This window comes from Peromyscus californicus, unplaced genomic scaffold (assembly GCF_007827085.1).
Source record: "Peromyscus californicus insignis strain IS unplaced genomic scaffold, ASM782708v3 Scaffold_3__1_contigs__length_106647218, whole genome shotgun sequence".
NCBI classification, from domain to species: domain Eukaryota; kingdom Metazoa; phylum Chordata; class Mammalia; order Rodentia; family Cricetidae; genus Peromyscus; species Peromyscus californicus.
In genome coordinates this window covers 23,859,775-23,875,453 of record NW_026294551.1, presented here as the reverse complement: position 1 = coordinate 23,875,453, position 15,679 = coordinate 23,859,775, and the positions used below count along the sequence as shown (strand labels likewise).

The 15,679-nt window shown below is 47.8% G+C and overlaps 1 protein-coding gene across 4 annotated transcripts in view; it reads left to right on the top strand.

The window, feature by feature from the left end:
• Wipf2 (WAS/WASL interacting protein family member 2) overlaps positions 1-14,032 on the top strand; it is a 36,427-nt gene extending 22,395 nt beyond the window's left edge. For all 4 annotated transcript variants that reach the window (XM_052756801.1, XM_052756799.1, XM_052756802.1 and 1 more), the window contains exons 3-8: positions 1,159-1,291; positions 1,985-2,101; positions 3,177-3,833; positions 6,589-6,798; positions 9,914-10,015; positions 10,317-14,032. In XM_052756801.1, coding sequence (XP_052612761.1) covers positions 1,159-1,291; positions 1,985-2,101; positions 3,177-3,833; positions 6,589-6,798; positions 9,914-10,015; positions 10,317-10,357 — 1,260 coding nt within the window. In that variant the 3' untranslated portion in view covers positions 10,358-14,032. The remainder of the gene's footprint in view (positions 1-1,158; positions 1,292-1,984; positions 2,102-3,176; positions 3,834-6,588; positions 6,799-9,913; positions 10,016-10,316) is intronic.
• The last annotated feature ends 1,647 nt before the right edge of the window (positions 14,033-15,679 follow it).

Below are 15,679 nucleotides of genomic sequence, written 5' to 3'. Positions count from 1 at the left end.
ATGAAGGACCTGAAAAGGAACAGGGTGTGGAAAGAGACGGGGACTCTGAGGCAGTGACATCAGCATTTAAAACTTAGCTCAGGTTTGACAGGCACAGGCTCTCGCTGTGCAAGCCTGACACCTGTGTTCATTCTCAGGACCCCAGGACAGGTGCCCTCTGACCTCGCATACACAGTGATGACAGAGAACATTTTGAAGTTTAAAATACTGGTTCTGGTGTCTGTTAGTCATGTGCCCTGGACGTTCTAGAACCGTTACTTCCTCATTTTGGAGAAGGACTCTCAAGGTCTACTGTATAACATCGTGTAGAAGGCAGAGTAATAGGAGGCAGCAGACTGTGCTGGGATGAGATTCTGCAGCGTCAGCGTTGGGCGGTGGGTTTTTTTTTTTTTTTTTTTCAGAGCTGAGGACCGAACCCAGGGCCTTGTGCTTGCTAGGCAAGCACTCTACCACTGAGCTAAATCCCCAACCCTGGCTGTGAATTCTTGTCTGACCAATTACTAGTTGCATGACCATCGGAAACTCTTCAGCTTCTGATCCACACTTTTCAGATGTGGATAATGATAATCATACCTTTCTGTGGGAGTATTTCAGGTTTTAAATGAGGTCATCTAAGTAATACTTAGTACAATGCCCGAGGCATGGTAGGTGCACAGTAAAAGCTTGTGCTGGTGATAGTGCCATGTTAACATGTCCAAGACACAAATTCACCGTTAGTCTTGCTCTCCCTTCAGAAGCTTGTGAATAGGAGGGAGGTCTGTGTTTTTCACAGGAGGAAGCAGGGAATTTGGAAGAATGATGGTGCACATTCACATTGTTACTTGGCACATATATCTGAATGTGTTGCAATGACACCTTTTTGTTTGTTTGTTTATTTTTAAGATTTATTTATTACGTATACAGTGTTCTGTCTGCACGTATCCCTGCAGGCCAGAAGAGGGCACTAGATCTCATTATAGATGGTTGTGAGCCACCATGTGGTTGATGGGAATTGAACTCAGGACCTCTGGAAGAACAGCCAGTGCTCTCAACCTCTGAGCCATCCCTCCAGCCCCTGCAGCGACATCTTATAGAATCCCTTGGCTTAAGTCATTTATTCCAAGCTTATGATAAAAGGAGCTCTTTAGGGTAAAGTTACACATTTCCTTCTTCCTCCAGGCAAACACAGAGCAGCCCAAACTCAGTAGAGATGAGCAGCGGAATCGAGGGGCCCTCTTACAGGACATTTGCAAAGGGACCAAACTGAAGAAGGTGACCAACATTAACGATCGGAGCGCTCCCATCATCGAGAGTGAGTCTATGCTTTTGGCCTGGGGTAGAGTCAGGGTCCCAGGATTGGAAGACTTCTGGACCGTCGCGTTCATTGTAGTCTCTCCAGTGGGAAATGGTGTCCTGGGTATCTTGACTTCCTTCCCCGCGGTGGAGTTGAATGTGATGAAAGTTCTCCTGAACTCTTTTCCGGGTGAAAACTCCTCCCCTGGTGCCGATAGTGTTTGTCGAGGCACAGCCGTGGCTCTTCTCTTAGGAGACGACCACATTCCTGGAAGCCTCCTGGCTGAAGCCAAGGATGGCTTACAATTGCTGTGCATGTCTGTTCTTGTAGTCCTCAGCAAAGTTTGCTCGCGCTTCATCCCCCTGAGCCACTAGCCTTGTGGGGAAGAGCGCCCAGAGAACAGTCGAGCATATCTATTTTAATTGAGTTGTTCTCCTTCCCCTAAATAAGAGCGACTCCTCCTTCCTTCCCTTTGTCCGTTTAGTTTGCTTGTTTCTTGTAATAACCCTTGCGTGAAGGTGTGCAGCCGCAAGGCCTGGGGGTTCGTGGGTTGGTCTGTGTGTTTTGGTGGTAGTGATGCTGGTGTGGCTGCCGCTTCTTGGTAGATTGGTTTGTGAAGTAGAGCCTAGGTAGAGGAATTGTTTCATCTCAGGCTTGACTTGGTCGGCAGCTCAGAGCGTGTGAAATGAAAACCTTCCCTGTGCCTTCCAGAGCCCAAAGGGAGTGGTGGCGGCTATGGCCCTGGAGCTGCTGCTTTGCAACCCAAGGGAGGTCTCTTCCAAGGAGGAGTGCCGAAGCTGCGACCCGTGGGAGCCAAGGATGCTTCAGGTAACTGAGAAATGACCTCCTGGGCTATCTTGTAGCTGTGTCTGTTTCCTGGACTTGCTCCAAGTATGCTGTCTCAGGTTGAGAACTGGAGTTGAGGGTGGAAGAGGGAAGAAACAGGAGTAGTTGCCCAGTAAAGCAAAGGTGAGGGTAAATAAACGGCGTTTAACTTAGGTAGAGAAAATGTGAGCTGGTGGTGTGGTGCGTGACTGCAGTCCCACTTGCAGGGCTGAGGCTGGAAAATCACAAGTTTGAGGCCAGACTGAACCACAATTGTGAGAACCTGCCTTAAAGAAACAAAAGAAATTTTAAGTCCTGGGTTATAGCTCAGTGAATTGAAGACTTGCTAGTGTGTATAAAGACCCGAGTTCAGTCCCTAGCACTGCATAAACCAAACTAGGTAGTACGCATGTGTAATTCCAAAACTTGGGAGGTAGAAGCAGGAGAATCTCAGACATTCAAGGTCATCCTTGGCTACATACTGAGTCTGAGGCCAGCCTAAGTTACATGATACCCAGTCTCTAAATACGCAAATCACTACATTCAGAATATTCACACACACACACACACACACACACACACCCCCCAAGTGTGCGCACATGCGCATAGGTGTCTAGTGAAATAAGCCAGAAACAGAAAGACAAGCTGGGCATGGTGGCCTTTAATCTCAGCACTCAGGAGGTAGAGGCAGGCAGATCTCTGAGTTTGAGGCCAGCCTGGTCTACAGAGGAGTTCCAGGACAGCCAGGGCTACATAGACACCCCTCCCCTCCCCCAAAAAAGGTAAAATAAATGTAATTCAGTTCAATTGTATTCAGCTTATGTCAACAGGCCCTGAATCTGAAACCTGATTAAAACTCAGAAGTAGGGCTAGCGATCTAGCTCAGCAGTAGAGCAAGTGCTTTGCATGCCTGACACTCTGAGCTTGATCCCAGGGCCACAGGAAAGCAAACAAACCCAAGACCTTTGCCGGTACTTCCTCCGCTGTTGTACAAGGTGCACTGAGGAGGCCGGGTCAACCGGAGACCTGAGCGATACACACTTAACTGTTAATCCGGTGTTGTCTGGTGTATTTGTAGAGACTCTAGCTGGTAAGCCAGCCCTACAAGTTCCCAGTTCTCGAGCTGCTGCTCCAAGGCCTCCAGTGTCTACAGCCAGTGGGCGTCCTCAAGATGATACCGACAGCAGCCGAGCCTCCCTCCCAGAACTGCCCCGGATGCAGAGACCCTCTTTACCGGACCTCTCTCGTCCCAATGCCACTAGCGGTACAGGCATGAAACATAGCTCCTCTGCTCCTCCCCCACCGCCTCCAGGGCGCCGTGCCAACGCGCCCCCTACCCCTCTACCTATGCACAGCAGCAAGGCCCCGGTCTACAACAGGGAGAAACCCTTGCCTCCAACACCTGGACAGAGGCTGCACCCCAGCCGAGAAGGACCTCCTGCTCCACCTCCTCTAAAACCGCCTCCTTCCCCTGTGAATATCAGAACGGGACCAAGTGGCCAGTCTCTGGCTCCTCCCCCACCGCCTTACCGCCAGCCTCCTGGGGTCCCCAATGGGCCCTCAAGCCCCACTAATGAGTCAGCCCCCGAGCTGCCACAGAGACACAATTCTTTGCATAGGAAGACACCAGGGCCCGTCAGAGGCCTTGCACCTCCTCCACCCACCTCAGCCTCCCCCTTTTTGTTGAGTAACAGGCCACCTCCGCCGGCCCGGGACCCTCCTAGTAGGGGAGCGGGTAAGTGTTTGGAAGCTTTTTCTCTCTTTGCTGTTTCTAAGAGCATCTCTTCAGTGATTAGAACAAGAATTCATGTATTCATCCGGTTTATTGGTGCCTTTTTATGTACTGGTAATGGTGAGGGAAGAGAGAAAAACTTGTGCACAACCTAGTAACTAGATATAAATAACGGTGTGTAGTGTGTTCTAGAGAAAGCCAAACCAGGGAAGAAGACACATAGGGAAGGATGGTGGGGTTTTGAATTGGGGGAGAGGGTAGACTGAGAAGAAACTTAGCCTGTCTGGTGACAGTGAAGAAGGTCTGAGGTTGGACTGTTCCTGACAAGGGCTAGCAGGGAGGTCATTGTGAAAGGACTGGATGAGTGAGGGGGTGGCCAGAACGGAAGTGGGAAGCTGGACCCCCAGGAGAGTGTGGAGCGTGGAGGTCTTCAGGAGGCTTGGGCTCACTGCTCCCACACCACTGGGTTGTTGGTGTTTTGAGACATGGTCTCTACGTGTATCCTTGGCTGGCCTGGAACTTGCTATGTAGACCAGATTAGCCTTGAACTCATGGAGATCTGTCTGCCTCTGCCTCTGGGATGCTGGGATCAAAGGTGTGCACTAGCATACCTGACTCTAAATAAATTTTAACTAAAATTAAAACAAAACAAAAAACCAATTGCTAGCTGGGCATAGAGTTTTAATCCCAACACTTGGGAGGCAGAGGCAGGCAGATCTCTTGTGAGTTCAAGACCAGTCTGGTCTACAGAGCGAGATCCAGGACAGCTAGGACTGTGTTACACAGAGAAACCCTGTCTCGAAAACCAATCAACGAACCAACAACAACAGACATGTTCGTGGTGGCTCAATGGTTAAGAGTACTAACTGCGCTTCCACAGCACCTAGATTGCTTTCCTAGCACCCACACATCGGCTCACAGCCGTCTGTCTCGTTAATTTCAAGAGATCTGATGTTCTCTTCTGGTCTCTGAGAGCATCAGGCACATGGTGCACATTCAGACACACAGGCACACACATACGCATAAATAAAAATAAATACAAACGATGTTGCAGGTAGACTTGCGCTCTCAGCAGCAGTCTTTTAGAGGACACCCCAGACAGCAACCTGATAACAGGGGACGTGGTATTTCCCTGCCTATAGCCATAGGTAGCTCAGGATTCTGTGAAGTTCAGGTTTAAAGAAAAAAATGCACAGCAGGTTGGGGTTCAGCTGGAGAGAGGGTGGCTCAGTAGTCGCATGCTGGCCGCTCTTCAGTTCCCTGCACCCAGTGCCAGGGGACACCGAAGAGTACTCTTTTCTGACTTCTCCTGGCACGAGGTGTACTCATGGTTCATACACACATGCAGGTAAACAGGCATACGCATAAGTAAATCTAAAATAAATAAAAGTTTTTAACTTGGAGATTTTAAAAGACTTTTTTTAAAGCTACGTTTTTTTGTTTTTTTTTTTAATTTTTATTTTATGTGCATTGTTGTTTTGCCTGCATGTATGTCTGTGTGAGGGAGTCAGATCCCCTAGAACTGGAGTTACAGACTATTGTGAGCAGCCACGTAGGTGCTGGGAATTGAACCCAGGTCCTCTGGAAGAGCAGCCAGTGTTCTTTACCACTGAGCCATCTCTCTAGCCACCTTAAAAGACTGGTCATGTGAATAATCCCATATATTTATAATCCCATTCTGTAATAAAAGCTGAGAAAATGAAATTGATACATGGTTGAGGTGAGTAGTTTCAAGTGCCTGCAGATTTCCTGCTTTTCATATGTTATGGGTTGTATTCTGTCCAGTAAACCATGAGCAGCATGAGCTAGAAGAGGCCTCAGCCTGCTGCCCCTCACTAGCCAGGGCAGCAGACTGGATAGCCAGCCCACAGTCTTTCGAGCAGGGGCTGTATTTGTTGTGTAACATTGGCAAATTTCTCTGAGTCTCTTGAGTTTGTTGTGTGTGTGTGTGTGTGTGTGTGTGTGTGTGTGTGTGTAAGCTAGAAGTGTCTGTAAAAGTGCAGTGCGCTGATAAACTTGTTTTATGTAAAGGGCGTCTAAGTAATTCATGGACTTATTGCTATTACATCACATTGTGACAGTGTTGTACGCAAATGCATATTTGTTTCTGTGGAGGCTGAGCAGGAAGCAGCATGTTCCAGATGAGCCTGGTCTACAGAGTGAGTTCCAGGACAGCCAGGGCAACACACACAGAAACCCTGTTTTGTTACAAAAAAAAAAAATGAGCCCCATCTTAAAAATAAAAAAAAATAAAAAGCAAAACAAACCCCCCAAACACCCAACAGACGCCAACTAAACAGACAAATGAGAGCGAGGGAGCCGAGCAGCAGCTCTGGATCGGAGACTTACCTTGCCACCCCAAGGCTCGCTTCGGAGAGTCGGAGGCTCTCTTTAATTTTCCATGATTTGTTTGTTTGCTTTGTTTTGTTTTTTTGAGACAGAGTTTCTCTGTGTAGCCCTGCTGTCGTGGGACTCTGTAGACCAGGCTGGCCTTGAACTCAGAGCTCCACCTGCCTCTGCCTCCCAAAGTGTTACAAAGCGTGCACCACCACTACCTGGTATTCTATGATTTTTTTTTATATCAGTGTATAAAACAAGGAATTTCATCACAGCATTTCTCTCCATCTGATTCATTGTGCGTTTCTCACATTTGCTCCCTCGCTAGCCTTCCGCAGGTTGCTTTCTTACTCTGTCTCTCAAACTCTCTCTCCTTCGCCAGCTCCAACCCAAGCCTAACCGCTTTGGATTTTAATTGCAGCTCCTCCACCCCCACCGCCCATGGTCCGAAATGGGGCCAGGGATGCTCCCCCTCCCCCACCACCTTACCGAATGCACGGATCAGAACCTCCAAGCAGAGGAAAGCCCCCACCTCCACCCTCAAGGACGCCAGCTGGACCACCCCCTCCTCCACCACCACCCCTGAGGAATGGCCATAGAGACTCCATCACCACTGTTCGTTCCTTCTTGGGTAAGTAGTCAGTGATTTGTTTGTTTGGTTTTTCAAGACGGGCTTTCACTGTGTAGCTCTGGCTGTCCTGGAACTCACTCTGTAAACCAGGTTGGCCTCAAATTCAAAGAGATCTGCCTGCTCCTGCCTCTCAAGTTCTGGGATTAAAGGTGTGCACCCCCACCCCCCAGCTAATAGTGACTTTGTCTTGTAGTTGCAGTGGTGACTTCACTGACTCTGGTGCCTTAGCTGCCAGAGGGCTCCTATAGTTGGAGAACAGCCAGGAGCAGTCCCTGTTGACAGCAGTTCCCCTCCTGACTTTTCCTCTGACTTCTGCTTCCAATCCATTGACATCAGGGGTCATGCTAATTCTAAAACTGCTCTCAAGTTCCCACAAGAATCACTGATCAGGCCTTCCATCAGCGACTGTCCTCTTTATTCACCTATGTCCTAGAATTAGGTATCTAAGGAGGGGGTTCCTTCCTGGTTATTTAAAAACTCAAGAGGCTCAGTGATGCAGCACTGGCCTATCATGTGAAGGTACTGGGTTCAAGCCCACAGTACAAAAACAGCACAAAAAGCCAAACATGCTTAGCTGATGGAGGCCTTCAGTGTGAGCCCCTGCACTACAAAAACAGAATATACAGAGGCCAGGGGTGAACCAGCTCTGTGTTTTTGAGGAAGTCATTTCATTTCTTTGGACTCCGTTTTTATTATGTACAGAACCGGGAAATTGACTAGATCAGGAGCATATCGAATCAACTTTCTGTGAGTCTGTGGAAATCCAGCTCTGGCCTGCTTCCACCTATCAAAGGGTTCTTGGGTAGAGGAGAGAGGAGTGAGGAAATAATAGTTAGAAAGAGAGACCTAGACAGTGAGGAGAAAGACAGACACAGGATAGCTTCGGGAGGTCCCTGGGTCAATACCCAACTCCTCAGAGCTTTATTCAAAAGGACTTTTTATAATATGCCAAGGGGAGAGGCAAAAGACCATCCCCTTGCAAGTTCAAAGCACACCGTACAGCCAAGTGTAGACCCTTCCAAACACCTGGTAAACATGCCACTGGCCAAATCATCCTGTTATGCAGCCCTACTGGGTAAAGCAAGCTCAGATTCTCTGACCCTGAGTAAGGTCTCACTAGGAAGCCTCTGTGGGCCACCACAACTTTCCAAGCTTTTAAGTGTTGAGGTCTTTACTTAAGAGAATTCACCTCATGGTCTGGAATAGAGCCATAAGTAAAAGTTGTCCAGAGGTGTTATCAGGCTCTGTTGAAGACTTGTGGAATAGATCGTGAGGTCTCTTGAAACTTAATACTCCAGATTCTCCAGTGGGTGCTCCTCCATCACTACCCACAACACAGTCCAGCCTGTTCTTAACAGACGCACCAGGGTTTTGCTTTGAACATACAGCCTATTGTAGAAACCTTTGAATGTAGTGGGGCACCATGCATGTGTCTGTAATCCCAGAGCACAGGGTTTAGTGGACACAGGAAAATCTTAAATTCAAAACCAGTCTGTAATACATAGCAAGACCCTATCTAAACAAAAAAGAAAGCTCTAACTAGAAAAAGGAACTCCGGAAGTGTGATCAAGCCAAAGCCCTAAGACTTTTGAATCTTATGAAGGGGTCATAGAAAGTAGGAATGGAGCAGGACATGGCTGACTGAACTGTGGTTGCAGAGCATGATAGGGTATCCAAGGCTGAAAGAAAGTTTTCTCGTTAAAATTCTCATTAGCTAGAGACACATTCCCATTTGAGGTTAATGACGCCAGGGCTCCAGACACTGCCTAATTTAGTCTGGTTGTGGTGGTGTACCCTTTTAATCCCAGCACTTGGGCACTTGGGAAGCAGAGGCAGGTGGATCTCTGAGTTCGAGGCCAGCCTGGTCTACAGAGTGAGTTCCAGGACAGCCAGGGCTACACAGAGAAACGCTTTTTTAACAATAATAGTACTAATAGTTATGTGTCTTAGTTTGGGGTTTCTGTTGCAGTGACCATAGCAAGTGGGGGAGGAAAGGGTTTACACTTGAGCACTGTGTTCATCACTGAAGGAGTTGGGATAGGAACTTGAGCAGGGCAAGATCTCAGAGGCAGGCTGGAGCAGAGGCCATGGAGGGTGCTACTTACTGGCCTGCTCCTCATGGCTTGCTCAGCCTGCTTTATTATAGAACCCAGGACCACCAGCCCAGGGGCAACCCCTACCCACAATTGGCTGAGCCCTCCTCCATCAATCATTAATTAAGAAAATGCCCTATAGCCAGATTTTGTGGAGGCATTTTCTCAATTGAGGTTCCCTCCTTTCAGATGACTCTACCTTGTGTCAAGTTGACATAAAACTATCTAACACATAAAGAAAGAACCTGGAGAAATAGCTCAGTAGTTAAGAGTATTGGCTACATTTTCAGAGGACCCAGGTTCAGTTTCCAGCACCAACATGGGGCCTCCACAAGAGTCTGTAATTCCTGCCTCAGAAAATCTGATGCCCTCCTCTAGCCTCTGTGGGTGCTATGTGCACATGGTACAGAAATGTACATGTAGACAAAACACCCATACACACACACACATACACAATTTAAAAGAATTAATTTTTCTCTTTCGTATGTATGTGTGCATATATATATATATGTGTACAGGTGGTTTTGGAGGCCAGGGGTCAACATTAGGTGTCTTCCTTAGTTGCTCTCCACCATATTTTTCTGAGATAAGGTCTCTACTGAATCTGGAGCTCCACAGTTGGTCTGGCTGTCTGGCCAGCAATCCCCAGTGATCCTCTGATCTCTGCTTCCACAGCCCTCAGTTACAGGCTCCTGTGAGCATACCCAGCCTTTTACATGAGCGCTGGAAACCCAAACTCAGGTCCTTATACTTACACACACACACACACACACACACACACACACACACACACACACTTCATTGACCACGCCACCTCCCTAGCCTCCAGATAAAGGGTCTTTGGATATCCACTGTACACTACAGGCACCCAGGGCGATGCTTGGTGTGTCTCAGGAACTTGGGTTTGGTGGGTAGAGCAGGCTCTCCATACAGCAGAACCTGCAGGAGATTAATAATAGGGAGGATCCTAAGAAGTCAGAAGTCTGTGGGAGGCATGACGTAATACTCTTTTCTTTCCACAGATGACTTTGAGTCCAAGTACTCCTTCCACCCAGTAGAGGACTTCCCTGCTCCAGAAGAGTATAAGCATCTTCAAAGAGTGTACCCCAGCAAAACAAACCGAGGTGCGAGGGAGTGAGGGAGCGCCATGATTGTGTGCAACATAGAGTGTGTGTGTGTGTTTTCTGGGGTCAGAATGCACTTCTGCACAGTAGAGGTCAGCAGGAGTTGGTTTTCTCCTTCACCAAGTGGATCCTGGGCTTAAACTCCGGTCAGCAGGCTGGGCAGCAAGTATCTACCCCTCAGGCCATCTCTTCAGCGTTAGTCCTTGATGTTAAAAATTGACTTCAAGAGCATGTCTCATTTCAGAAATGTTATTTAGGGCCTGGTATGTGAGCTGAATATCTGTGGTTTTTGTTTCTCCAGCTGCCCGTGGAGCCCCACCTCTGCCACCCATTCTCAGGTGAAGCCTGGCTTGGTCCTGCTCCTCAGGAAAAGGATGGACCTCCTCTTCTCAGACGGTCCCCCAACCCCTAAAACCTGCATGAGAGCTCCTACAGTGTTCCTCCAGTGCAACCAACCCTAGACTCTAAGCATCCTCCCGGCCCAGCTCCATCTGTGCATCTTATCTCTGGACCTGGTGATTGGATTCTTTCTGTTGGCAGTGGGTCTCAGGCCCTGTGCCCAGCCCTCTTCCAGCAAGCCCTGCTAGCCAGAAGAGGGGAAAGCTTCCATGTGTCCTGCTTTCTTCCAGGGAAAGGTGCCTTGTTAGGGTGAATGGACTCCCGTTGGGCAGGGTGGAAAATGGTACCCCTGTCTGCTGTTATTCACCAAGGGGGAGAATGGTGTGTGCACTAAATTCCATAGTTTAGGAGGTTGGTATGGCCAGGACTGCTGAGGAAAGGGTACTTTTCGTGAAGCAGGAAAGGGGTTTGCAGAGAGGTGATCTGTTTTAAAGGTCAGGTTACAGAAAGGACAAGGAAACGGATCTTCTTTATTTTTAAGAGTGTTTTGGTTTTGTTCTCATCCCTCTTCTCCCCTGGGGACCCCAAGGGGTAAGTTGTACATACACTAAATACTAATCAGTTGATCTACACAATAAAAGAAGGGGATGAAGTAAACTGAGAATCATTCCAGAGCTAGTCAGCTCTTCTGCAGCTAATGGGCCAGGGCCATCTGAACTCCGGACCCCCTGCCCTTCCCTGGGGTGCTAGGCTGAAGGATGTCCTTTCCCAGTCCCTCAAGACAAGAGCCACTTTTTCTTGGGTCCATTATTCATATTCCCAGTTCACAACCCCCAGAAACTTCCTGTAAGAGATGAAAAGAGGGAGTGAGGACCTTAACCCCAGCCTCGAGTTGGCCTCAGTTTCTTCTGATTAGCCCTGAAGTGGTCAGCAGCCCTCAGAGTCCTTCAGCTCTTGGAGAATGCTCCAGGGGGACCAGGGGAAGGAGGAAGCACTTCACGGGCGGGCGGGTGGGCGGCTCTGGGGGCTCACACCCACCTCACACCCATCGGACCCAGCAGCTTCTCCCTGTTTTCTCTGCCACCCTACCTTCCCAAGGCTGCGAGGACTAAGACCACAGAGTAGAAAATGGCAGGAAATACGTGGGGCCTTTGAGGGCATATCCAGAGTCTTCTAAACCAAGAAGCACAAAGACTTAGGGAGGTGTGCCTCGGTCTAGTCAGTGGGTCTTCCTTGGCGGCCAGCAATACATTGTTTCTTTGTCTTCCAAGTTGTAGGTGAACAGCACAGGAAAAATGGATGTTCCAACTGAGGTTGGTCTACTGGACAGTGAGTGTCTCTTCTCCAACAGCAGTGTGGGCACGGGGACTCCACACACTGGAGAAGTTGGTTTCTTACAGTCGTAGCCATGGGTAAAGGCTGCTCAAACCTTGTATGACCGTGGGGAGACCAGGTTGTTCTTTGAATCGAATAGTCAGGGAGCGAGTTAAAAACCTTCAGACACTTCACAGGGTTAAACTGTCACAGGGACCTTTCTTTTCTTTATCATTATTATTATTATTTTCTAAGACAGGGTTTCTCTGTGTAGCCCTGGCTGTCCTGGAACTCGCTCTGTAGACCAGGCTGGCCTCAAACTTAGAGATCCACCTGCCTCTGCCTCCTGGGTGCTGGAATTAATGTTGTACACTACCACACCCTGCTCATAGGGACTTTTCTGATCTAGTGGAACATAGGCTAAGGATCTGTGCGTAATGCCAGGTGAAACCCAAATCTTCCAGTGCTGGTGAAGGTGGGCTTAACTTGGTTTATTTATTTATTGGGTGTCTCCTGGACCACTTGGACTCTTCAGACAGGCAATGATTGGATCTCATCAGATTTTAATTGTTCACTATTTATGTTCTTCTCAAATACGTTAGCAGTCATCTCCCAGGAGTATCCCTAGCATCCTAAAGTGAACAGAGCTAAGAGGAGGAGAAGAGCTGATCCTGCAAGAGTTCCAGGGAGATGCTAATTACTGAACTTTGACTGTGAAGTCCTTCCCATTTGTGTTTGAAATGGGAGTTGATGCCTTTTGTACAATGTTATCAAAGTGTGTAGAGATTTCCCTACTGAAACATAGAACATCAGAATATATAATATAGCAAATAAAGCCAAATCTCAGCTTTTCACTGGGGCTGATCCCTTCCTCCACATGAACTGCATCCTTTATATTCCCCAAATTTGGACTGTGTCATGTGGGTATTGACTATATTTTCAATGGAACAACAACCAAAAAAGGCCTGGGGTTAGATCTGAATAAATGGGTTTGCTGCTCTAGAGCATGTTTATGATACAGCACCTAACTTCAATGTCTTTGCCTTATACATCATTTGGTCCCGCTGTTAATAACAGATTTATTATCCTGTATATTTGCTATTGAAGATGGGAATGTGATCCTCAAAATTGTTGGTCTATTTTGTATGTTGTACAAAGCTTGTAATACAGGTTTACGGTGGGTGGGCTGCAAGAGCCCTGAAAATTTTCCCCTTTTGAACTGCTTTTTTATCTGCTTGCTCATGGGAATGTTGTCTCTTCAGTGGAAGATGGGTGGTCTCACGTTGAGGCTCTTGCCTGTCCCTTTAATTCCCTTGTCCCCTCCTAAAGGGAAGAGACATTGCCCAGCTAAGCAGCAGGAAGCTTTGTCAACAGCTCTCCTCTGAGTTTCGTGGTGTTTTTCCCTAACAGGAAACACTCGCGGTAACTGTTTCTCACTGCCCTACCTGAAACTGGGCAGTGGCCTCTGATTTTCAAATGAGCTAGATGCCCCTCTTTCCTTTCTCCAGTTACCAAACCTGGACCAAAGCACTTCGATATTCCAGGTGTGGTTTTTCTTTCCTGGGGATTGGCTGCAGCTGCAGGGCCCGCCCTTTTCACAGCCTAGGCTCATTGTGTGAGCAGCGAGGGCTATCCCAGCTGGTGGATGTGAGGCTGTCATTGCCAGGAATTCGTCCCTGCCCACTTTCCTAGTAAAGGCAAGGAAACTGGTCACTGGCATTGCACTAGGGGATTCCCTTACCAGTGGCTTCCCAGCTTGAAACCCAGACTTACCTCCAGGGAGAGGTGAGGGGAAAAAATGACTGTAAATAGATTTGCTACAGAGCAACTCAGGGTTGGGCATGTTTTAATTCTCCTGATCACTTGAAATAATCTGTAGGCTGAGTGCTTATGGGAGTGTGGGAGAAATGTGACTCCAGGGTCCTTGGTTCTGTGAAGCTGTGGGGGGTGGAGTGTAGGGCACCAGAAGCCCTTCCATTGCGCTGTACTGCGTTGTCTGTCCTTCTGGAAACCCAAACCTACAATCAGCTGCGAAACCGACTTCCCATCCCAGGTGTGACTTCTCTTTCCCTGTGACTCTCAGTCCCTAGCCATGTGGTCCAGGTGACCCTGTGAAGCCACCCAGACCTAGGGAATGAGAGGGAAGAGAGGGGGCCATTACAATTCTGCCTTCAAGACTCATTTCCTGAAAATAAAATAACCACCTTCAAAATCACATGCAGAAACAAACACAAAAAACCCAGCAACCATTAACTGAAGGAAGGGTTCCGCTCACTCAACTCCACGTTCATTGTGCCTTTACTTGTGTTAGATTTCTGTGCTTTCCTCCTCCCTCTGTGAAGTAATTAAAATCTTCCTTGATAACTGCTGTTTCCTTTCTGCTCCTGTTTCTTACAGCTCGACGGGTTTCTTCTCAGACTGTCTTGTCTTACTCCCTGGTGCAGAGGGGCTCTAGTAACCCTCCCTTTTCCTGTCTGCCTTTTGTCCTTTCCCACAGTTTCCAGTCTGGAAGTTACAGTCCACACTGAATAAAAGACCAGAGTGGTGTGTGTGCATGTGCGCGTATGTCCATCATCTGTATATGGATCAGTTTCTTTAAAAAATAATTTATTTTGTGATTTATTTTGGAATTTTTGTTCTGGTTTCAGTGCTTCTCCACAATAGCAAAACGAATCCCCACACCCTTCATCCTCCAACATAAAATGTATAATCTCGTCTCAGGTTGAATTCCTTGGTACATTTCTTTCTTCTGGATGCTGTGCAGTTTAATTAAACCTTAAAAACAAACAAAAAACAAACAAAAAGGAAAACTGTATTTTTGTCATGAGTAATACTGGCTCAAGTGATGGCAAGGAGAGGGGAGGAAAGCCACTGCCTCTCTTTTGGGTATGCGTGGCAGTTTGATTTCAGGTCCCCAAGGAAGGACATGTGTGGATGTGCATGGCAGAAGCCCCGGCAGCTCTCCAAGGGCTCTCTCTGCCTGGCTGTCTTAAAAATAATCACTGTTTGGCCCCGCTGAGCAGTGATTCTGTTTTGTATTTGTTAACTTGATCTCAAGGAGCCCCGGAGGCCCCCTTCTCCTTGGTGTTTCGTTCCTTGTGGCCCCTGCGCCTGCGCCTTGAGGCTGATTCTCAACCAGATGGTGGGAGAAAAGGTGTGTGTATGGGGGGCGGGGAGGGTTTGGGATCTGGAGAATCCATTTGTAGGGGCTGTCTAGTTCTCTTCACTACTTTGTTTGGTTTGGTTGGTTGGTTGGTTTTTCGAGACAGGGTTTCTCTGTGTAGCCCTGGCTATCCTGGAACTCAGAGATCCTCCTGCCTCTGCCTCCCAGATTGCTGGGATTAAATGCATGTGCCACCACCCCTCGGCTACCATTTTCAAGTCTAGTGGGTTTTTTTGTTTGTTTGTTTTTGTTTTCCCAGACAAGGTTTCTCTGTGTAGCCCTGGTTGTCCTGGAACTCGATTTATAGACCACGTTGACCTCGAACTCACAGAGATCCACCTGTCTCTGCCTCCCTGGGGGCTGGGATCAAAGTTATGTAACACCACATCTTCACTGCTTTTCAAGCTGAAATCTTAGCTGGTTTTCTTGAACTTTGACTTTAGGTGTTAAAATTCAACCACGCTTCTTTGTTACTGTGGTCAGCTGACAGGAACCAGGAGTCCACTGGGCTTAACTTGCACTTTCACTGCTAGCAGAGTGCAAGTTCCGCCTTACGGACTTATAGTGGGTGGTGTGTGGACCAAGCTCACATAATCTAGATAGAAAAACCTGTGGGGGAGGATTATCATTCAACCATCAGAGTGGCTGGATTCATGATTATTTGACCCATCATTGTTATTAATATGATTAATAAACTATTTATTGATTTCATTGTTCTTCCTAACTTAGTAGCCTGCGTGTGGAACTTGCTTAAATGACCCTCAGCTTCCCAACCGTGTAAGTTCTCTCACTGGGACAGGATTGCTGGTCTGTGTGTGTACCCTTACACACACTCAGAAAGATGCCAG